The 24,514-nt window shown below is 44.8% G+C and overlaps 1 protein-coding gene across 1 annotated transcript in view; it reads left to right on the top strand.

The window, feature by feature from the left end:
- Positions 1 to 24,272, top strand: part of LOC124775552 (translation initiation factor IF-2-like) — a 57,828-nt gene extending 33,556 nt beyond the window's left edge. Inside the window, exon 3 of the mRNA XM_047250382.1 lies at positions 24,047 to 24,272. Within this exon, the coding sequence (XP_047106338.1) occupies positions 24,047 to 24,272 (226 nt within the window). The remainder of the gene's footprint in view (positions 1 to 24,046) is intronic.
- Positions 24,273 to 24,514: the final 242 nt, after the last annotated feature.

Here is a 24,514-nt window from a genome sequence, read left to right as displayed (position 1 = left end):
CGCTAAACGAGCAGGCCATGCAACTGGCAATGCAACACGATCCATCCACCAGGGAAGATACGACTGAGACACGTCTGTACTTTAATGGTGAAGTGTGCTGGAGTACCATCATCTAGCAGCCACATAACCCTTCGAATCATCAATGGCACTTCTCCCAGCAGGGGAGGCCATGTCAGACGCAAGAAACGCCGATAGTTCCGGTCTGTTAGGTGACGTGGAAGGACGACTGGTCCAAAGATATGGTCGCCAATTATACCTGCCCACATATACAGGCTGCACTGATGCTGATGACTCGCTGTCACCGTACTATGGGGGTTCTGCATACTATCCTACAGATGACCGTTATGAAAGTTGAAGATAACACTCCGTGTAAAGGTGGCATCATCTGTGAACAGGATGGATGACAGAAAACCTAGAATCGTGGTCGCCTGATGAAGAAACCAGTGACAAAACTGCTCCCGTTGTGGAAATTCTGCAGCTAGTAAGTCCTGCGCACGCTGTAAGTGCTACGAGTAGCAACAGCTGTCATGGAGAATGTTCTACACGGTTTTCTGCTTACCCTGTACTGGCGGGACAACTGTCTGGTACTGACAGAATAGTCGCCGTCCACAGTGTTTATCACATTTTGGTCCAAGTCTGGGGTCTGAACATTTCAGGTAGGTCCTTCACGATTTCCTTCTTCCTGAAATGACCCTGTCTCAGACAAATGGTGAAAAACTATTGTAAACATTGAATGCTGTAGTTGTTATGGAAGGGGGAAGGGGGCATAAGTCACCTGATACAACCAAGCTGTTCCCCGCCGCCCATTGCTAGTTGCCTATCCCTAAGTAAACACCATGTCAGCAAGCTCTCGATTCGAGTACAGAACCATTGTGTATAGCGCTGTATCACATTCACTACAAGGTGAGTGACCAAGAGAAGTGAATCGGAAGCATAATTACCAATGACTATGGCGGAAAGGGTGCTAGGGCATGATGTGTGAAGAACAGGACCGCCCTCTAAGAGGAAACCATGCATACTGATGAGAGGTTCCTTGACCTCTTTTGCATGTCGCCTCTTTTATCAATTTTATTAATGTTTTGGCTGATGTGGCCGAGCGGCTCTAGGCCCTTCATTCCCGAACCGCGTGACTGCTATGGTTCATCTAAATCTACATCTACATCTACATTTATACTCCGCATTACCTCCCTTTTCTGTTCCAGTCGCGTATGGTTCGCGGGAAGAACGACTGTCTGAAAGCCTCCGTGCGCGCTCGAATCTCTCTAATTTTACATTCGTGATCTCCTCGGGAGGTATAGGTAGGGGGAAGCAATATATTCGATACCTCAGCCAGAAACGCACCCTCTCGAAACCTGGCGAGCAAGCTACACCGCGATGCAGAGCGCCTCTCTTGCAGAGTCTGCCACCTGAGTTTGCTAAACATCTCCGTAACGCTATCACGTTTACCAAATAACCCTGTGACGAAACGCGCCGCTCTTCTTTGTATCTTCTCTATCTCCTCCGTCAACCCGATCTGGTACAAATCCCACACTGATGAGCAATACTCAAGTATAGGTCAAACGAGTGTTTTGTAAGCCACCTCCTTTGTTGATGGACTACATCTTCTAAGGACTCTCCCAATGAATCTCAACCTGGTACCCGCCTTACCAACAATTAATTTTATATGATCATTCCACTTCCAATCGTTCCGCACGCATACTCCCAGATACTTTACAGAAGTAATTGCTACGACTGTTTGTTCCGCTATTATATAATCATACAATAAAGGATCCTTCTTTCTATGTATTCGCAGGTTCGAAACCTGCCTCGGGCATGGATGTGTGTGATGTCCTTAGGTTAGTTAGGTTTAAGAAGTTCTAAGTTCTAGGGGACTGATTACCTCAGATGTTAAGTCCCATAGTGCTTAGAGCCATTTGAACCATTAATGTTTTATGTCATAGCACAGTGGTAACAGGCCAAATAAGGTTATTGTGATGAGAGTATTTGAACTGAGAGATCAAAATACTTTTCACTTGATTCCTATGCATGTTGGTTTTCTTCCCTGGATGGCCGGTGCGAGGGGAGCACTGAAGGACGCGACACACTGCGTTTCCGGTTGGGGGCTGCACTTCTGCGAATACTCAGAAGGTCATACATCAATGGACTTAAGCTCCTAGCGGAACGACTGACGTCAGTCAAGTTTCCCCTATTGTACGCAGGGCGAAACGACATGCGAGACGTTTGAATGTCGCCGCAGTTTCTATGTTTACCTTCCCGGCACGTCCGGAACGAAGACTACTGGCAGCGACTTATTGCATTGTCCTCATAATTCTGAGAATACTTGTGGACCGTGCCCTGATGGGAGCGACTGTCTGGCGCCAGATAGCAGGTGGCTTAGGTACGTTGTTTTCGTAGCCGGTCAAATGGCAAGTTCAGTGCCTTAAGCTGAATAGCAGAGGCATGACTGGTCAACTTAAACTGAGGCTAGTTGACATCATAGAGCCCTACTCGAAACTGAAGGGAACAGTCGCTATTGGCGCGAGTGATGTTCTGAGACAGCGTGGGGGAAATTTTGGAATGAGCACTGAATGATGATTCGCGGTTTTCGAGGATGGTAGGGAGTTGAGCCATGTTGGCTTCACTCTTGCGTTGCGTGGGCGCAGGAATTCGGTATCTGCTCTCCATCAGAGTCGGACGGCCTTTCGACTTAGTCTTTTTCGGCAGAACTTAGATTTAATGTACAGCCTTCGAGGCCAGGGGTTGAAACAGAGCTGCTGCACAGCAGAAATCGGCTCCTACATCATCAGAACGCTGCCTACCGACGACCTGCTACAGATTTCAGGATTGGTGAAGTATTTTGCTGCTCTGACATTGTAGGACCTATCAGTTTTATACTGAAGTCCTCAACAGCACCCGCGCTCGCTTTGCCACATGTCCACCTTGCTTGTTTCTCCATGTGATCCAGTGTGAGCTCTCACTACTAATCGCGATACTGCAATATAGTCGGGAGAGTAATATTTGATTCATTAGGGCACCCAGTCATTATCGTCAATGTATTGCATTACAGAGAGTAGGAACCCCATGTTCTCGAGCCAACTCTTATTCTCATAATAGTTCAGTATACCCTATTATTTAACCTACTGTTTGTGACGATAACCATGTGCCTTTATGTTCTGATTTATAATAAAGCTCATTCTAATATTTAATCCGCATATCATTTCGTAGATATAAGCAGAATCCCATTTCCCGTTATCTATTATGATGAAGTTCTCTCGTTTTTCTTTCTTTTCTCTGAGTAGATTACGCATTTTATTTAATTATTGTGAGTGTGCCCTCCTTTTTTCGCCAACTAGCAGGGTCCACCATTATTTACTTTTGCTACCGTTGTGCGCGTAATTAATTAGGTGGTAGGTAAGGAGGGGATCGAGTGCATGTCTCGTTATCATGCAAAATTCGCCACAATTAAATACATACAAACTCTTCTGAACCCCGGCACCTTGCACTGTAGCTGGGGCTGCATGGTACAGAGCGTGCTAGACCGCAGTCTTTGTAACGAAGTATGATTGAATAAATGGTCTCTAGCAAGTATACCATGCATTTTCGAATACAAGTTCATGAGACCTATTTTGTTCCGATTCCTCTCATCGATCAATCCCTGTGTTTCTTATCAGCTTCCTGCAGCGAGGAGTTAAAGTTTTCTTCTACTTCCTTTAGAAGAGCACTTATTAAGTCTCTATTTCCGTTATTGTACCTGCCACTGAGTTGTAGCATGTTCTTAATCTCATAAAAGTGAGGTACCTTCTCCGCCTATAGCTAAATGTTTTATACCATACAGTAATCGGATATTTGCTATTTTCTTCATGTTCCGATTACTGCTACCGAAGTGTAATAATGGTGGCACAGTAAGAAAAAACTACTACAACGAAGGAGAAGAGTTTTAATTTTTCATTTGTCCTTAGTATCAATAACTTCAGTTTCTGTAGATGATAGTGTAAATCATTGGGTTTAAATGAAATGTCAGAATTCTTTGCGTTTTTTTTTTTGTTTTGTTTTTTGTGTAATCAGTCTTCTGGCTAGTTTGCTGCAGCCTCCCATTACTTCCTCCTGTCTGTCAAACTCTCTCAAAACAGCATTTGCCCGATACATCCCCGGCTCTGTCACCCCCTACAGTTTTTGGCCACTAAAGTTCCTTCATGTACTGTGGAAGATAAGGTATGATCTCTTAATATATGTCGTAAGATCCTGACCCCCTCTTTTTCGTGTTTTTACACCTATTTATTTCCTGTTACATTATCGGTATACTTAATTTTTAATTTCCTTCTATACCACCACATTTCAAACGCATCAGTTTTCTTCTTTTACGATTTTCCCACAATCCATGATTCACTTGCATACAACTTCCGGCTCTAGATGTACATCCACAGAGTTTTCTTCCTCAAATTAAGGCCAATACTACCACACTTCTTTTGATAAAGAATGATCCCATGGATGGTGCTAGTGTGCGTTTTATATACTTCTCGCTTCGATCGCAGTATGTTATTTTGCTTCCATTATAGCTGAATTCCTTAACTTCGTCCCCAGTTTCGATGTTAAGCCTGTAGCTGTCGTCGGTGGGATCTCAGTTCATATTCCGTTCTCGGTGGACAGATCACTTCATTCACTATGTCGTGTAACACTTCCTCACTTTCAATTTTATCAGGTGGTCTCATCACTGATTTTCTATTTTGTTTCACCCTTAACATAATTCCAAGGTATTTCTTACTTTCATCGACACATATATTCAAAGGTGAGGGGGGGGGGGGGTTAGGGGACACTCCTCGTCTTACGGTTCTTGAATTCCCATATGTTACTCGTATTAATGATTACACCTAAGTTTCTGAGAATTTAGAACATCTGCTACCAATTACAGCTATGGTAAAGTTTTTGTAGGGCGACAAATCCTATGAAGGCCGTTGATTTTTGATAAGTCTTGCTCGTTACATCAGAATGTAAGGGAAAAACAGTGTCCGACGTCGTAGTCGCATCATGCCCATCCACCAGGAAAAATGGCGTTAATCCTGTGGTGTCTTGTTTCGCGGTGTGTAGGCAAACGTCACGAAAGGTGGCACCTCATCCCAGTTGCTCTGATCAACACTAACAAACATTTATATCATGTCGGTCAACGTTTTATTAAGGCGTTCAGTAAGCCCGTTAGTTTGCGGATGGTAGGCAGTCGTCCTGTGATGAGAAATGTTGCACCGACGGATTATTTCCGTCACAAGATTCGACTGAAAAACTTTCCCTCGATCCGTAATTAATGGGCTTACTGGTCGCATGAGAATAATGTCACGTAGAAGAAGGCGTAATTAGATGAATGACGAACACTAATTTCACTTAACGAATGTTTATTCAGCACTTGCACATACATGAACGCTAAGCGAACTGCCTCCAGCCAGAACACATACTGTATATATAAAGTTACAGAACATTACAGTACAATGATTCTTGACATTTGTGGATACTTCTAGAATGTACTCGAACCGAATATAGAAATTAAAATTTTACAGTTCAAGTGCTGAAGAAACCTTCGTAAAGTGAAGTTAGTGTTCATCATTCATCTAAATTCATCTTCTTCTACGAAGAAGATTTCCAACATCCGCTAGTGGCAATAAATGGATTATTGTTTGCACTGATTATCTGACACTCTGTGCCATAAAAAAGCTGTGAAAGCAGCCGAAACTTTCCAAGTAGCCGTATTCATCATGGAAGACATTATATTAGAACACGGTGCCCCAAGGTCGTCAATTGGCCGACATGCCATCAATGTTCGTCAATGTTAAGCAGAGCAACTGGGATGAGGTGCTACCTTTCATGACGTTTGCCTACAAAACCGTCAAACAAGACAACACAGGATTTACGCCATTTCTTCTGGTGCATGTGCATGAGGCTACTATGACGGTGGGCACTATTTTTCCGTTACATCCTGATGACATGGACCACGACTACGTCGGCCAGGTGTTAACCAGAGCTGAGGAAGCTCGGCAGTTAGCTCGACTCCGCACGCTGCAGGCTTAAGAAGACAATCGCCGAAGGTAAAACGCGAGCCACCGCCATGTTTTCTACCAGCCTGGTGACCTCATCTATAGCTTCACTCCTGTTAGGAAGGTTGGTCTCTCTGAGAAGCTCCACAGGCGCTACTTTGGACCTTGTAAACTGAAAAACAGTTCTCTGATGTTACTTATGGAGTTGAAGATTTTGACCCTGACACAAGACGACGAAAGACCAGAGTTAGGGTCCACGTCCTTTGAATGAAGCCCTATAAGGATCCTGCAACCCAGGGTAAATTCGAAACTCCAGCGACAGGCAACAAGCGGGAAGGTGACGAAGAGCATTGTGGCTAAGGAAGTTCCAAGAAGGTCACCGCCAGAGCGAACATCAGTCATCGAGACTCGGAATATGCAGGACCGATGACTCGTCCCGGACAAGGACGTAACACCGAGACGCTGTTCTCTTAAGGAGGGAGCAATGTTTCAGAAGAAGCTGAGCAGCACAGTCACCGTCGTGTACTGGCTATGATACTAGACTGTTGCATAGGGGGTCGTTAATTCAAAACTCACCTGAACTGTAAAATTTTAATTTCTATATTCGGTTCGAGTAGATTCTAGAGGTATCCACAAATGTTAAGAATCATTGTACTGGAATGTTCTGTAACTGTATATATACCGTATGTGTTCTGTCCAGAGGCAGTTGGCTCCACGCTCTTGTATTTTCAAGTGCTGAATAAACCTTTGTTAAGTGAAGTTAGTGTTCGTCATTTATCTAATTACGCCTTCTTCTACGTGACATTATTCTGGTGGAGACGCTGGGTATTGGAACTTGTGATAGCACAAATTATCGACGACACTGTGGCTCCCATCAGACCACAACAGAGCCGCCGTTTACGTGGCGAGAAACCCGAGGTTCGAGCCATATTCAACACATCGCAAACTATCGGAGACAGAAGAAGAAGAGGATGTTACGATGACAGTAACATCAGACAAGTGGCTGAAGGTATATGAGCGTATAGCCAAATTTAACAAAGGGGATGACAGCGTGTGTTTGGCTAACGTATTTTTTTGCTTGGAGGGTACTGCCAAGCAATGGTATGAGAACAACGAGGAGAAGTTCACAAGCTGGGAAGTGTTAGAGGCGGAACTGAGAAAGTATTTCGGCGACACATAACGACAGAAGTGCAAGGCTGAAGATAAATTAATGTGCAGGGTACAGCGTCCAGGAGAATCTACTGCATCCTTGGAGTTGTGTAAAACAGTGGATCCTAGAATGAAGGAGGAAGATAAGGTTGCACATCTCATGAAGGGTGTTTCTGACGACATGTATCAGGCCCTACTCCTGAAGGAGGTTTCGGCAGCAGACGGCTTCATAAAGTGGTGGAAGTATATCGAGACAATGCATCAAAAAAGAATACTCGCAAGGAGTTCGAACGGCTTCCAAACGTCGTATCGATGTCTGTGAGGGAGGAGGAAACTGATTTCACAAGTGTTCTTCGTCAGATAGTAAGAGGGGAAGTTCGGAACGCATTTGGGTTGCACGGTGAGCAAAAAGCCTAGACGCTTCAAGAGGTCATAAGGGAGGAAGTGGAACAGACATTGAACCCAATCTCTCGTCCTTCATTTCCCTTTAAAACAGTGAAAAAGTCGAGACCCAGGCGAAGTTACGTTCCTACAACTCCGCATGAGGAACCCATTTGGGCACCAAGGAACACTGACGTCTGGAGGACCCAAGATAACCAACCAGTATATTTCTACTGCGGACGATCGGGACAAAAAAATGGTTGAAATGGCTCTGAGCACTATGGGACTCAACTGCTGAGGTCATTACTCCCCTAGAACTTAGAGCTAGTTAAACCTAACTAACCTAAGGACATCACAAACATCCATGCCCGAGGCAGGGTTCGAACCTGCGACCGTAGCGGTCTTGCGGTTCCAGATTGCAGCGCCTTTAACCGCACGGCCACTTCGGCCGGCCGATCGGGACATGTCGAGAAAGGCGGTGGGTATTTGATGACGCCCGCGCCAGAAGACAGGAGACCGATCTTAGCGACGCCAACTCCGTGACGACGAAGATGAGCAAGAAGATGCGGATGCAGGACGACGTAGGTGAACATCGCCGCAAGCTAGCCGCTGGAGAGAACCCTCCCCAACACGTTTATCAAGGTCTCCATCGCCGTCTAGAAGCTCAAGCCGTTTACTAGCGGTCGCAACCTGGAAAACTAAAGGGTGCGACCTTCCTTGCAGGTGAGGCCGCTGATGAGAAAAATCCTCCGCCGTCGATCACTACAAAAATTATAGGAAACTACGTCGATATCCTCATGGATGGCCGACCAGCCCAAGCTCTTGTGTACTATGGAGCATCACATTCAGTCATTTCGGATAAGTACCGTCGCCAGTTGCAGAAACCCGTCTTCTTCGACAACAAAGCGTCTCTGCTGAAGGTGGCTAATAGGAAATATGTAAAACCTACAGGAAAATGTGTCATTCGTGAGGGTGTAAGTGGTCATACAAAGCCCTTAGAATTCATCGTCTTACAAGAGTATAGTCATAACGTCATTCTCGGATGGGACCTTTTGAAAGCTTCTCAAGCAATTACAGATTGTGGTGGCTTGAAGATCATGCTAGGCGAGATGAGATACTGTGGACAGAAAGATGCACATGCGAGTGTGCGGAGACTATGTGTGCTGGATGAAGTGATCATTCCTGCAGTCAGCGCTAGAAAGGTAACTGTCATGTGTCATGCCACGCATTAACCCAAGTAAGTGAAGCATACCACTGAAGAATAACTTGGTCAACCCAGCCTCTGTCATCTCGTTTAAGAACAGATTCAGTGAATTGTGGATATTTAACTGTCGCCGAGAACCGCACATCATTCCAAGACGCATGTGCGTAGAAAACGCTGTGCCTTTAATTGCGGAACAGCTGGGCGTCATAGAAACCCCCTATGCCGAGTCTGGGCAAAATTGGCGCTACCACTACGAGACAAGATCTACTAGCTCGACTATCACCAGATCTCACTAAGGAACATCAGAAGAAGTTATCTGCCATTCTTCAAGAGTTCTCTGAATGCTTCAATCGACAGGTGAAGAGCAAATTAGACAAATTGACGGTGAAGCACCGGATTAGCACTGGAGACCATCAACCAGTAAGCCAGAGAGCACACCGTGTGTCAGCAACGGAACGTCGAATAATTCGCGACGAGGTAGAGAAAATGATGAAGAATGACATTATTCAGCCTTCGCGGAGCCGATGGTCGTCACCAGTGGTTCTCGTCAGGAAGAAGGACTGCATTTTGCGCTTTTGTGTTGATTACAGGAAGCTTAATGAGATAAAATGGACGTTTACCATCTTCCACGATTTGACGAAACGCTAGATTGTCCGAAGGGGGCTAAGTTTTTCTCAACCATGGACATGTACTCGGGATACTGGCAAATCGACGTAGATGAGGCTGATCGTGAGGAAACTGCATTCATCACCCATGAGAGCCTTTATGAGTTTAAGGTAATGCCGTTTGGTTTGTGTAATGCACTAGCAACTTTTGAACGGATGATAGATAATCTTTTGAGTCACTTGAAGTGGACGAGGTGTCTTTTTTATTTAGATGACATTATAGTGTTCTCGGAGACTTTGATGAACACGTAAAAAGACTGAGGGCTGATCTTAAGTATTTCCAACAAGGCGGACTGAAACTTAATCCAAGAAAGTGTCTCTTTAGAGCAAAAGAAATCAAAATACATGGACAAATTGTGTGAAACGAAGATGTGGTGCCAGACCCAGAAAAGGTGAGATCTATAACGGGATTTCCTATTCCTGAAAGTATTAGAGATATGAGAAGCTTCCTCTGATTATGTTCTTATTACTGACGTTTTATCAAAGACTTTTGTTTCAAAGCCAGGACAGTCCAAGAGTTGTTAAAATCCGATGCTAAATTTATTTGGGGTTGTGCTCAACAAGAGTCTTTCGATGTTCTGTGAAAAGCTCTGATGACTGATCCTGTACTTGGTCTGTATGATGAGAGAGCACATACAGAACTACACACAGATGCCAGTTGGTATGGGATCGGTGCTGTTCTGGTGCAGATTTCGGATGGAAAAGAGAAGGTTATAGCCTATGCTTCTAGGACACTTACAAAAGCTAAGAGAAACTACTCAACTACAGAAAGAGGATGTCTTTCTGTGATCTGGGACATGTGCAAATTTCGACATTAATTTCTACAGAAGGCCATTCACAGTTGTTACAGACCATCATTCACTTTGTTGGTTGACAGGTCTTAAGGACCCAACAGGACGACTCGCCAGGGGGGCACTACGTCTTCAAGAGTATGAAATTACCATAGTGTACAAAAGTGGAAGAAAACACCAAGATGCCAACTGCCTCTCAAGAAACCCTGTGCAAGACCATCAAGACTTTGTTGAAGGTAGTGACTGTCTCGCTGCACTCCAGGATCTGTCTGCTTAGCAGGAGAAGGATTCCAAGAGATCTGAAATTATGGTTGCCTTAAATCGGTGAGAGGATGTGAAAAGACAATTTAAGATAGTTAATGAATTACTTAGCAAGAAAAACTTTAATCCGTTTGGAAATAGGTGGCTACCAGTGATTCCTAAACACATGCGCTTAGATGTTCTACAGAAATTCCATGACACACATGAGGTCGGACATTTAGGATTTATTAAGACATCCGATAGGATACGCAAGAGATTTTTCTGGAAAGGTTTATTTAGAAGTGTACGTCACTATGTGTCGCACTGTCGAGAGTGCCAGAGGAGTATGGCAGTTCCTCAGAAACCACCTGGCCGACTCCTACCAGTTCCACCAGCCGAAACGCCTTTCCAGTGTGTTGGGATTGACCCCCTCGGACGATTTCCAATGTCTGCTAGTGACAATAGATGGATTATTGTTTGCACTGTTTATCTGACGCTCTATGCCATCACAAAAGCCATGAAAACAGCCGAAGCCATCGAGGTAGCCAAATTCATCGTGGAAGACATTGCATTAAAACACGGTGCCCCAAGGCCGTTAATGATGGATCGAGGGAAAGTTTTTCAATCGAATCTAGTGACAGAGATAAACCGTAGGTGCAACGTAACTCATCACATAACGACTGCCTACCATCCGCAAACTAACGGGCTTACTGAACGCCTTAATAAGACGTTGGCCGACATGCTATCAATGTTTGTCAATGTTGAGCAGAGAAACTGGGATGAGGTGTTACCTTTCGTGATGTTTGCCTACAATACCGCCAAACAAGACATCACAGGATTAACGCCATTTTTCCTGGTACATGGACATGAGGCAACTACGACGTTGGACAGTGTTTTTCCGTTACATCCTGATGTAACAAGCAAGACTTAGCAGAAATCAACGGCCTTCATAGGATTTGTCGTCATATAAAAACTTCACCATAGCTCTAATTGGTGGCAGATGTCCTAAACTCTCAGATATTTAGATGTAATCATATAATACGAGTAACATAAGGGAATTCAAGAACTGAAAGACAAGGAGTGTCCCCTAACCCCCCTCCCCACCCCTTTGAATATACACTACTGGACATTAAAATTGCTACACCAAGAAGAAATGCAGATGATAAACGGTTATACATTCGACAAAAATATTATACTAGAACTGACTTGTGATTACATTTTCACGCAATTTGGGTGCATAGATCCTGAGAAATCAGTACCCGGAACAACCACCACTGGACGTAATAACGTCCTTGATACGCCTCGGCATTGAGTCAAACAGAGCTTGGATGACGTGTACAGGTACAGCTGCCCATGCAGCTTCAATACGATACCACAGTTCATCAAGAGTAGTGACTGGCGTATTGTGACGAGCCAGTTGCTCGGCCACCATTGACCAGACGTTTTCAATTGGTGAGAGATTTGGAGAATGTGCTGGCCAGGGGAGCAGTCGAACATTTTCTGTATCCAGAAAGGCCCGTACAGGACCTGCAACATGCGGTCGTGCATTATCTTGCTGAAATGTAGGGTTTCGAAGGGATCGAATGAAGGGTAGGGCCACGGGTCGTAACACATCTGAAATGTAACGTCCACTGTTCAAAGTGCCGTCAATGTGAACAAGAGGTGACCGAGGACACAGACGTGTAACCAATGGCACCCCATACCATCACGCCGGGTGATACGACAGTATGGCGATGAGGAATACACGCTTCCAATGTGCCTTCACCGCGATGTCGTCAAACACGGATGCGACCATCACGATGCTGTAAACAGAACCTGGATTCATCCGAAAAAAATTACGTTTTGCCGTTCGTGGACCCAGGTTCGTCGCTGAGTGCGCCATCGCAGGCGCTCCTGTCTGCGATGCAGCGTCAAGGGTAACCGATAGTCCATGGTGCTGCAAACGTCATCGAACTGTTGGTGCAGATGGTTGTTGTCTTGCATAGGATAAACCGCAATCACGGTAGGCTACAATCTGACCTTTATCAAAGTCGGAAACGTGATGGTACGCATTTGTGCTCTTTACACTAGGCATCACAACAACGTTTCACCAGGTAACGCCGGTCAACTGGTTTGCGTGTGAGAAATCGGTTGCAAACTTTCCTCATGTCAGCACGTTGTAGGTGTCGCCACCGGCGCCAACCTTGTATGAAGGCTTTGAAAAGCTTATCATTTGCATATCACAGCATCTTCTTCCTGTCGGTTAAATTTTGCGTCTGTAGCACGTCATCTTCGTGGTGTAGCAATTTTAATGGTCAGTAGTGTATGTATCGATGAAAATAAGAGATAGCTTGGAATTAAGTTAAGGCTGAAACAAAATAGAAAATCAGTGATGTGACTCCCTGATAAAATTGAAAGCGAGTAAGGTCTCGAGAAGGGCCGCAGTCTAAGACGGTACAAGCCAAACATAGTAAGGTAGACCTATAAAATGTCGGAATTTGAGTTGTAAATTGCTATAGCTGTGTTGTAAAAGAGCCAGAACTCCTAACACTGAAATAAAGCACTGAAGCTCAAATCCGAGAGGTGTTTAAAGTCAGAAATAATTTTAACCGAAATTTTTACAAGGGACGAAATCGTGTTCAGATTAAATACTGTTAATGGCGGAGTGTTTATTTTGTCACACGTAGTTTGCTTTGTATAGTGAAATTGAAGTACAGTAGATAGCTCCTGTGAGTTTTCTGTTTTAGGGGGGGAGTTTGAGCCGGTAGAGCTCGATATTTAAATTTTTTGTTTTTGAAATCACCCGCCTTCTCAGTACCTGCCGCGATGTCAGTATCGAGATCGAATTGGAGTCTCTGGTCGCCGCATTTTGGCGAGTTTGCTTCCCGCGCGCCGCGAGGTGACGGAACGAGGAAGAATGGGGTTGCTGGGAGTTAGCTCTGGACTGTGTGCCAGGAGCGACGGTCGGAGGGCAAGGCCGCTTGGTCGGTGGGCCCCGCGGAAGCGGTAGTTTGGGGACGGAACGCCGTGGGCTCGAAGATCCTAGTGTGGAGGGCCGCTACTGTCCCGATGGCGATCATCCTGTGGTCATTCAAGGGCTGAGAAGTGATTTCTTGGTTCTGCCCTTGCATTCCGACGAAGAATTACAGCAAATTTGGTTTATGAGGCGAACATAAGAAATCTAAAAAGGCGCACGTCGGTGGTGCGTGTATCAGACTTGTGAATGGTGTAAGCGTTGCTTCGTTACTGCAGTCTCCAGTTAGAGCTCTGCTTGCCAGGAGAGTGTTGATATCGGCATTGTCATCTATTTAGCTGTTTTAAAGTAAATGACTGTTTTGGATCGTAGGTGGATCCAAGTGAGGGACCGAATCACTGCTTGTCTTATTAAGAAACCTAAGTTGGCCCCCAGCTTGTTAAGCTCTGTTATCTACTGTTACAACGAGAAATTTGGCACTCTGGTAGTGTCCACGAATGAACTTTCGATATACTGTTAAGTGTTTGCAGTAATGGAAAGATTGAGTGTGTAGCTACTTGATCGGACGCTTACGAAACATGTTAATTGCAGTTCATCTCTTATGGTTGTTTACCGTTCTACTTGTGGCGAAATCGCCGATAGCGTTTTCATAATTTAGCTTGTGAAGTCATTCTGTGGTTTGGTGTGGTCCCCCCAAGAGTTTAAAGGCCCAAATATTTTCTTACTTTCTTTGCTGAGCTTTCCTTGCAACAGTTGTCGAGTTGTCTCTTGTCTACCCCACCGTATTGCTGTTTGGTGCGGTGCTGTACAGTCGAAGAGTTCAGTAGTACCGCATGTACTCCCTCACCCGTTTTAAGCATTGTGAGCCTCAGCCATGTAATTTGTGTAAATTGGTTGTGCTCTGTTAACGTTTTGCACATCATGGAAAAACTTTCCCGTGCCGCATGTGATCCTGAAGGACAGAACGGTGCACAACAGCGCATGACCACGACGAAATCAAAAGATATGTATTGTATATCATTTTCTTAACGGAAGTAAACCACTGAGCTTAACAGTTGATTAGTGTGTTTTTTATTTAATGTGAAAGGAGAAGATTTACATACCTGGTTAATTATAATATCTTCGCTTTATTATTTGGCATAATTCGGTGGGTGTCGTGTGCATCACATGTAGGGAAGTTTGTGGTGTAAAGTGTTTAAAAGGAAGGAAAATATTTTGTGATACGGTGCGCATCGTAGAGGTTACTGGATCTGTGTGTACGTTGTAGTAATCAAATTGTATTGCATTTAAATTGTTGTTTAAATTAAAATTTTTTGATCAATATTTCATTGCCTTTAGAGATCATAGATGAAAGGAAAATTTTGGTATTACCACGTGGCGTTATAATCTTTTATTTAACCTGCCATTATGCAGTTTTTATTTTTCCCTTTGCTGAAATAGGGACTTTTAGTTTTAAGCGCTGTAAATTGATTCTCAGAGCTGTTCTTGGATATGTTGTTATTCAAGAGACTGTTGGTTAAATAATGCTTCAGGAACTATCATTAAGAAACTGTATTGAGAATCTTGCTGTTCGTGATAACGAATGTTCGCTTGCTGTTTTAATATCAAGTTAATAAAGTTGTAAAATTCTAAAGGCAAAAGAAACAACTTTTATTGGAGATGCGGTGCCTGCCCGTATTTCCCACAACTCCACGAATTCAACCTTGATGTCTGATGTTTGCCCCGGTTTCTATCCCAGCTAACGCCTGTGGGGAAGAGGCTGTACTTGACAACCGGAATAAATCAGTAATTGACTCCCTTTTGACGCCTCCCGATTCAGATGAACAATGTGATGAACAGTTCAAAGGAAAACTTGAATCTCGTTTCCAATAGGTACCCCACTCATACAATTATAGTTAGTGATGACTTCAATTTGATTTCGATATGTTGGAGAAAATACATGTTTAAAGTCGGTGTTAGGCATAGAACATCGTCCGAAAACATTCTAAGTGGGTTCTCTGTAAATTACTGTGAACGGTTAGTTCAGGAGGCCACACCAATTTTAAATAGTCGCGAATATAAACTTCACCCCTTTACGACGAATAATCCTGAGCAGATAGGGAACATTCATTATGGTTACAGGATTTGGTTACCACAAGATTGCTGTAGCAAGACTACAATACCGTGATATTAAAACCCACAAAAAATAATCGCAAATTATATCAATTTTTTTAGAAGCTGATAAAAATTGACTTGATACCTTCCTAAGAGACAGTCTCCACTCCCTTCAATCTGACTATGTAAGGGTAGACGAGATGTGGTTTGAATTCAAATAAAAAGTATCAACGGCAATTAATAAAATAATAAGGGTTGGTTTGACCCCACATGGTACACGAAACTGGTTAGCACACTGTTGCAGAAGCAACGAAAAAAGCATGCCAAATTTCAAGGAACCGAAAAACCTGCAAAAGTTGAAAAGTATTACTTAACGCGAATTTCAGTGCGAGATGCTTTTAATAGTTTGCACAACGGAACATTGTTCTTGAAATCTGACAGAAAATTCAAAGACATTATGGTTGTATGTATAGTGCACCAGTGGAAAGACAGAATCAATATCATCAATACGCGATCACAATATTGATTTTACGGATGACAGTCCCAAAAAGCTGAGTTATTAAACACTGTTTTCCGAAATTCCTTCACCAAAGAAGACGAACTAAATATTCCTGGACTCGAATCAAGAACAACCGACAACATGAGTAACTTAGAAGTAGATATCCTCGGTGCAGCGAAGCAACTCATATCACTTCATACAGGCAAGACCTTCGGCCCGGACAATATACTAATCAGGTTCTTTTAGAAATACGTTCCATGCTTAGTAATCAAATACAGCTGTTGGCTAGTTGAAAGTCCGCAGCTAAAGGATGGAAAGTTGCACAAGTCACACCCGTAGCCAAGAAAGGAAATAGCAGTAATCCGCTAAATTATGGACCCATATCGCTAAAGCCGATTTGCAGAACGATTTTGGAACATACATCGTGCATGGTTACCTCGAAGAAAATTATTTACCGACAAACAGCAAAGACGGATACAGAAAACATCGTTCTTTTGAAACTAAACTATCTCTTTATCCTCACGAATTAATGCGTCTTAGCGACGGGGAATGTGTAGCTGGTTCCCAAGGAAGTGTTATATGTCCCCTGCTGTTCCCGATCTTTAAGGAATCTGCTATATTTCGGTTACAGGAAAAAACACATAAGTCTAAGGGCCGAAAATTCAGCTACAGTCTTATGGATTACAATCACGAATATATCTGATTGGAATGATCAAATAGACTATATTGTAAGGAAGGCAAACCAAAGACTTAGATTTATTGGCAGAATACTCTTTTGGAGTACGGCTGCGCGGTGTGGGATTCGCTTCAGACACCGACGGAGGACGTAGAAAAGATCAGAGGTCAGCATGTTTTTCACCTTACCGTGGAATAGGGGAGAGCGCCATGGATATAATATGCAGTATTGAGTAGAAAGCAATAAAGCATAGACGATTTTCGTTGTAGCAGTGTACTCTCATGAAATTTCAATCACCAACTTTGACCTCTGAAAATATTTTGTTGGCCCAAACCTACATAAGTAGGAATGATCATCACAATAAAATAAGAGAAATCAGTGCTCGCACAGAAAGATTTAAGTGTTCGTTTTTCCAGGGCGCTGTTAGAGAGCGCAACGGTACAGAAATAGCTTGAAGGCACTTCGATGGAGGGTGAATTGTAATCATATAGATGTAGATGTAGTTGTGTCACTGCTCAGTAAAAGTTAGACCATACGTAGGAAGAATTGCCACAGAATAGTACAGGAGGTACTTGAATGAAATACGCCACTATATGATCAGAAGCGACACTTTTATTCAGAAGCAATGATTACACAGAAGTAGCCACGATTTATGATATTCCCCTTGGACATCGCAAAGGTGACACGTGGTTATTAACAGGGGTTGTGATAACTACGGTGGGCAGTGCATTCTGGGCAACGTGTTCCCACGCTGGCCACAAGCTTGGTAAGGAGTTATTGTGGTAGGGCGATCCATTCATCTAGCAGAGCGGTTGACAGTTGCTGGATGGTCGTTAGTGCTTATGGACATCCGGTGATAAATCACCCCAACGAATCCCACAAGCACTCGATGTGATTAAAGTACGAGGAACGGGTAGGACAGACCATTCGCCGAATATGCTCCTCCACCTGGGCTGTTCGGTGAGGTGTGTCATCCCCATGAAAATGAAGCCAGGGCCGTATGCACCTCCGAAAAGAAGCACTTGGTGAACTATGATGTGCCGAGCTAAAAGATTTGGTGGTCATGCAACATTACGCCTTCTACAACCATATCACGTGGACCACCAAAACAATCATGTTCGACAATGTTCATGGGTGCATTACATGATGCCACCTCTCACCATATTAAGGTACGTTCAGAATCACTGCTCTAACTGAATCTACTCTCATCCGAGAGGAGCACGTATCTCCATTCCTCGTTGGTCCAGACCTTATGCACTTGGCGCCATCGCAAATGGTTACATCTATGTGCGGGTGTTAACGAAACACGGCGCACTAGTCGTCGGCTAAAGGGACCACACTCCATGCGGTTGCCGTGCCAATGTGGAGCGTCAGATTGCGTGCCTTGCAGTCCTGTTAAATGTCGTTGCAACTGCTCTCATTATCCAACGTCGGTTGTACAAGCATGGGTCACCTGTTGCTGCAGTTGACTGTGTCGAGCACCTAATCTCCTCTGGGCCTTTTCTTCAGAACGCCCCTATACACTTGAAAGAGTACTGTGAGCAATCTAAAACTCCTGGGCTAGCCCATCACACTCCGTCTTTCTTCCAGTTTCGCCCCTATACACTTGAAAGAGTACTGTGAGCAATTTCAAACTCCTGGGCCATCACACTCTGTCTTTCTTCTAGTTTTGCAATGATGCCTCCCCATCCAGATGTCTTGCCGACCGGTGTGGCCGAGTGGTTCTAGGCACTTCAGTCTCGAACCGCGCAACGCTACGGTCGCAGATTCGAATCCTGCCTCGGGCATGGATGTGTGTGCCGTCCTTAGGTTAGTTAGGTTTAAGTAGTTCAAAGTTCTAGGTGACTGATAACCTGAGATGTTAAGTCCCATAGTGCTCAGAGCCATTTTTTGAACCAGATGTCTTCGAGGCATGTTATAATGAAGAACACAACCACAGCAGACTGTAACTGCTGGCTCATTGGGACGCCTATCTTTTCATGTTCCCTCAACTGCCCCGTTCTGATCTCGCTCTGAGTGACGTCCAACTTTCTGTGCATGACAGGAAGGTCTCTGGCAACTTGCTTCTGCACTTTCATTCATTTTCATAGAGCCGTTAATATGAAATCACGTTTCGCAGTAGAAAACTACACTTCCCGTGCGATAACCAACATGCTTTTGACAATCGTTGATACTGCTGACAACTCCATGATGCTTCAACCCTTCTCCAAGGACATCGTAGGCTAGCAACCCAAGTGAACGTGTTCTTACTCTTGTGAAGCACAGTCCAGCTTTTGTTCTTCTGTACGGAGGGGAGAAGGAGTAGACCCCTAGGAACCATTTAAAACCATTCGAAAAATTCTGAACGTGATCCAAAACAGCAGATAGCTATTTTTCAGTGTTCCTGTTCCACGCCCTTCTGCAGCGTGATCGTGGAGGTATGCAATATTGACAGATGCGGGAAGAAAATGTAAAGGGTTCTTCTAACACGTCCTCCCCCCCCCCCCCCCTTTCGGTAATAATCTCGGTGGCACGCGCCCTCTTTAACTGAAAATTTTAAAAATGTGCCTTTACAGAGAAAATATTCAAAGTAGCTGCAGGCGCGTGGAAGTAGCCACCTACTTGATGAGCCTCTGGTGTCAGTTACCTTCCCGTATCCATAAGAAACCTTGAAACTTCCCCATTGAATGTAAAGAATGACAGTGCTTGGAAACCTCTTACGTTATTTGATTTTCAAACAGCTGAGCAAAACTGAACGTACGCAGCCAGTGCTCTCTTTACTTAATATGATCATCACTAAACTCACATACAATATTTTCAGCGCAACGCAATCTGAGTTTCAATAATCCCTACATGAGAATGGCCCTGACTAACAGTAACCTGTACCTTTCAAGAATCACTGACCTCACAAAAATCATCGTTACTCGAACCACTGTAGTACAGGACTGCCAATACTGCCAGCTAAATAAAGGATTCTAACTACTGAAGGCACTAACTACGGATAGGTATAGTTAGCAAATGAAAGATTCTGATAGAAAACAAACAGTCTATTTTCCCTTAAAAGTGTTCAAAAGACGCAGATCGTCTGCTCATAGTAACCTCTCAAAACTCTGGCATCTCTCTCTCTCCACATCCACCACTGCTGGCGGCTCACCTCCAACTGCCCAAAGCGACGAGCTGTTCAGATCCAAATTCGCAAGGCTACACAAGCGAATAATACAACAATGAGTCCAACCAGCCACAGACTGCACACAACGCAGTGATTTTCATACAGAGCGCTACATGGCGTTACCAACATAAGAACGTAAACAGCCTACCTACAACCTGCGCGATTACGACGCTGACCATCGCAGGGCCGGCCTCCAACGCAGAGGCGCCAAACGAAGGTTTGATATGCGGGTAAGATGGGGTGTGAGTCTCATGTTCACAGCGGCGTGGGGGAGAATTATGGTGAACTTTGATGCCAATGGTACATTATTAACCCACTTTACATGTCACACGAACTTCTGAGCTGTGGCATTTTTTTTCACATATGTGGAGACCTCGATTTTTGAACCATCGTCGACCCTGAAGGTGATGTCGCAGGGTGCCGCGCATTTTCACCATTACAGAGGAACATTTTACGCTACGTTGAGCCAAATTTCCAACTTAATCGTGCGCCACGCCCTCTCCCTCCCCCCCCCCCCTCCTCCCCATCGGGAGCCGGCCGGAGTGGACGAGCGGTTCTAGGCGCTACAGTCTGGAACCGCGCGACCGCTACAGTCGCAGGTTCGAATCCTGCCTCGGGCATGGATGTGCGTCATGTCCTTAGGTTAGTTAGCTTTAAGTAGTTCTAAGTTCTAGGGGACTGATGACCTCAGATGTTAAGTCCCATAGTGCTCAGAGCCATCTGAACCATTTGAACCTCCCCATCGGACGTCAGAGGCTCGAGTCCTCCCTCGGGCATGGATATGTGTGTTCCTCTTAGCGTAAGTTATTTTAAGTTAAATTAAGTAGTGTGTATGCCCAGGGACCGATGACCTCAGCGGTTTGATTTCTTAGGAACTTTTTAGAAATTTTCAAACTTATGCGTCGCAATGGGAGACTACTGGCCATTAAAATTGATACACCAAGAAGAAATGCAGATGATAAACGGGTATTCATTGGACAAACATATTATACTAGAACTGACATGTGATTACATTGTGACGCAATTTGGGTGCATACATCCTGAAAAATCAGTACCCAGAACAACCACCTCTGGCCGTAATAACGGCCTTGATACGCCTAGGCATTGAGTCAAATAGAGCTTGGATGGCGTCTATAGGTACAGATGCCCATGCAGCTTCAACACGATACCACAGTTCATCAAGAGTAGTGACTGGCGTATTGTGACGAGCCAGTTGCTCGGGCACTATTGACCAGACGTTTCCAATTGGTGAGAGATCTGGAGAATGTGCTGGCCAGGGCAGCAGTCGAACATTTTCTGTATCCAGAAAGGCCCGTACACGACCTAAAACATGCGGTCCTGCATTATCCTGCTGAAATTCAGGGTTTCGCAGGGGTCGAATGAAGGGTAGAGCAACTGGTCGTAACACATCTGAAATGTAACGTCCACTGTTCAAAGTGCCATCAGCGCGAACAAGAGATGACCGAGACGTGTAACCAATGGCTCTCCATACCATCACACCGGGTGATACGCCAGTATGGCGATGAAGAATACACGCTTCCAATGTGAGTTCACCGCGATGTCGCCAAACACGGATGCACCCATCCTGACGCTGTAAACAGAACCTGTATTCATCCGAAAAAATTACGTTTTGCCATTCGTGCACCCAGATTCGTCGTTGAGTACACCATTGCAGGCGCTCCTGTCTGTGATGCAGGGTAACCGCAGCCGTGGGCTCCGAGCTGATAATCCATGGTGCTGCAAACGTCGTCGAACTGTTCGTGCAGATGGTTGTTGTCTTGGAAACGTCCTTTTTTCGGTACTTGAATGCCAGTAGTTTCCACCATCCTGTACATAAGAAAGAGGTCCTGAACAGGTTCGTTCATAGAGCCAAGATTATCTCTGACGACGACCACCTACAGTCTTAATTGCAGAACTTAAAACGCGTTTACGGCGAAAATGGATACAGCAAAAGAGACATCGCAAACGCTTTCAAGGGCCACCGACGAAAGACACCTGGTGAATCAGTAGAAGAGGCCAAACGGACTGCCATACTGTAGAGCAGCTAGCAGCAAGTTAGAACGTCTGCTGCAGAAACAGTGTTCCGGCCCGCCCCCAAGATACGAGATATGTTGCGCCCTGTTAAAGATGACATTGCTCTTCGAGCGTCCGGCGTGTATGGTGTACCCTTGTGAATGTTGCAGCATCTAAATCGGACAAACGGTTGCGGAGCGTTGTGCTGAGCACAAGCGCCACATAAAATAAAGGGAGCTTGACAAGTCGGCCATAGCGGACCATTTCCTGGAAAACGGACATAAAATACAGTTCGAGAACACAAAAGTGTTGGCTTATGCATCCACATATTGGGACTCCGTTATAAAGGAAGCGGCCGAGATTCGTTTAAACAAGAAGAGTTTTAACAGAGACCAGGGGTACACACTCAGCAGGGCACGGGGTCGGGCGTTGGACATCGAAACAAAGCAAAGACAGATGCGAGCCGCGGGAGCGGCAGTTTCAAACTTGGCGCCTGGCCCTGGCGCCACCTGTCGTCACCGGTGCTGCCACGGCAAATAGCTCCGCTAGCTGTCAGGGTCGGCTTGCGCACGCAAACCACATTGGGTCTGTCTGATGGGCTTTTGATGATGTCATCATGCCTATATAAGCGAGAAACCGTCGCAGCCCCAGCAGTTAGTAAACTCCTGACGACGATGGCGGACATGGTCATCGAAAGCTCGAGGATTTTATTCGAATTGACGTGGCTTGAAAACCGAGAACGTTTTTTTCGTAGCTATAGCTGTAATTCAAATGTGCTGAGTATATTTATATGTCTTGACTATGCTTTCTCGATGTACATATTGAGTAACATGGGGGGATAGGCTACAAACCTGTTTTACTACTTCTCAAGCACTGCTCTCCTTTCATGGCCTTCGACTCCTGGTTTCAGTACATGTTGTAAATAGTCTTTCGTCCCTCTTTTTTTACCCCTGCTACCGTCATAACTTGAAAGACATTTTTCCAGTGAACATTGTCAAAAGGTTTTCTATGTTTAAAAATGCTGTGAACATAGGTTTGCCTTTCGGTGAGCTATCGTCTAAGATAAGTCGTTTATTCAGTATTGCCTCCCGTGTTCCTAAGTTTCTCCAGAATTCAAACTGGTCTTCCCCAAGGTCGGCTTATATCAGTTTTTCCATTCTTCTGTAAGGAATTCGTATTGGTGTTTTGGAACCATGATTTATTAAACTTATACTTCGGTTATATAAACACCTGTCAGTGCCTCCTTTCTTTGTAATTGGTATTACAAAATTCGTCTTGAAGTTTGAGGGTATTTCGCGTGTTTCATACATCCTTGTCATCAGATGAAAGAGTTTCTTCATGGGTGGCTCTTCCACGGTTTGCAGTACCTCTGACAGAATGCCATCTACTCCCGGGGCCTTGTTTTGACTTAAGTCTTTCAGTGCTCTCTCTAATTCTTCTCGCAGTATCGTCTCTCCCATCTCATGCTGATCCGCCTCGTCTTCCATTTATATAATAATGCCTTCAAGTTGGTCTTTCTTGTGTAGACCCTGTATGTACTACTTTCACCTTTCAGCTCTCCCTTCTTTGCTTAGGACTGATTTTCCACCTGAACTCTTGAAATTAGTACAGCAGCTTCTCTAACCTCCAAAGTCCTCTTTAATTTTGCTATAGACGGTTGCTATCTTTCCGTTAGTGACATATGCTCATAACTCCTTGCATTTGTCCTCTATCCATTGCTGCTTGAGCATTTTGCACTTCGTATCCGTCTCATTTTTTAGATGTTTTTATTCCCGTTCGCCCACTTCGTTTGCTCCATTTTTATATATTCTCCTTTCATCAGTGAAATGCAGTGTCTTCTACGTTACCGAAAGAATTCGAGGAGGTATTGTCATTTTAGGTGTTTGGTCCTCAGCTGCCTTCACTATTTAATCCCTCAAAGCTGTCCATTCATCTTCTGCTGTACGCTTTTCCTCTGTTCTAGTCAATTGTTTCCTAATACTGCCTCTAAAACTTCAAAATATCTCTGCTTCTTTCAGTTTTTCCAAGTTTCATTTCCTCAATATTGTTTTTTCAGGTTCTTCTGTTTTTACTAATTACGTAACTTTATTTGTTCGAGGTGATAATTAAAACTCTATGCGTATTACAAACGGAGGACCAAGTGGTGTAGTTTAGGGGTATAATCCCGGCCTGGAGGCGCTACTGCAGTGAAGGAGGCCCGGGATCTGGCGCCAGCGCAGGTGATGCGGCCCCAGGCCGAGATTTACGGCGAGCGTCCCTCAGTGGCAGGACACAGCGGCCAGCGGCGGACCACCGCCGCCGCCGCCACACCGCGCCGCGCCGCGCAGCGCGGGCCACGGCGGGCCTGCAGCACGCCTGGGATTTATCGGCGCGCCAGCGGACGGCGATTGGCGCCAGACCAGACCGGCGCAGCCGGAGCACCCTAACAGGCCGCCTCGCACCTGCGCACTGTGCACGTAGCTCACTGACAGCCCGGCGGCGTCTGATTACCACCTGTCGTCCCAGGCCGCCGTTATGTACACCGCTACTGGACGGCGTAAACGTACAAAACCTGGGGCATAAGAATGAAAATGTATAAGGGCATAATACGTACATACTTACATACTTCGGATTCAATATTTCTGTAGTAGTATATTAAATAATACACTACTGGCCGTTAAAATTGCTACACCACGAAGATGTCGTGCTACAGACGCGAAATT

Source organism: Schistocerca piceifrons, chromosome 2 (assembly GCF_021461385.2).
Source record: "Schistocerca piceifrons isolate TAMUIC-IGC-003096 chromosome 2, iqSchPice1.1, whole genome shotgun sequence".
In the NCBI taxonomy this organism is placed as follows: domain Eukaryota; kingdom Metazoa; phylum Arthropoda; class Insecta; order Orthoptera; family Acrididae; genus Schistocerca; species Schistocerca piceifrons.
This window is presented reverse-complemented; position numbering and strand designations above follow the sequence as displayed.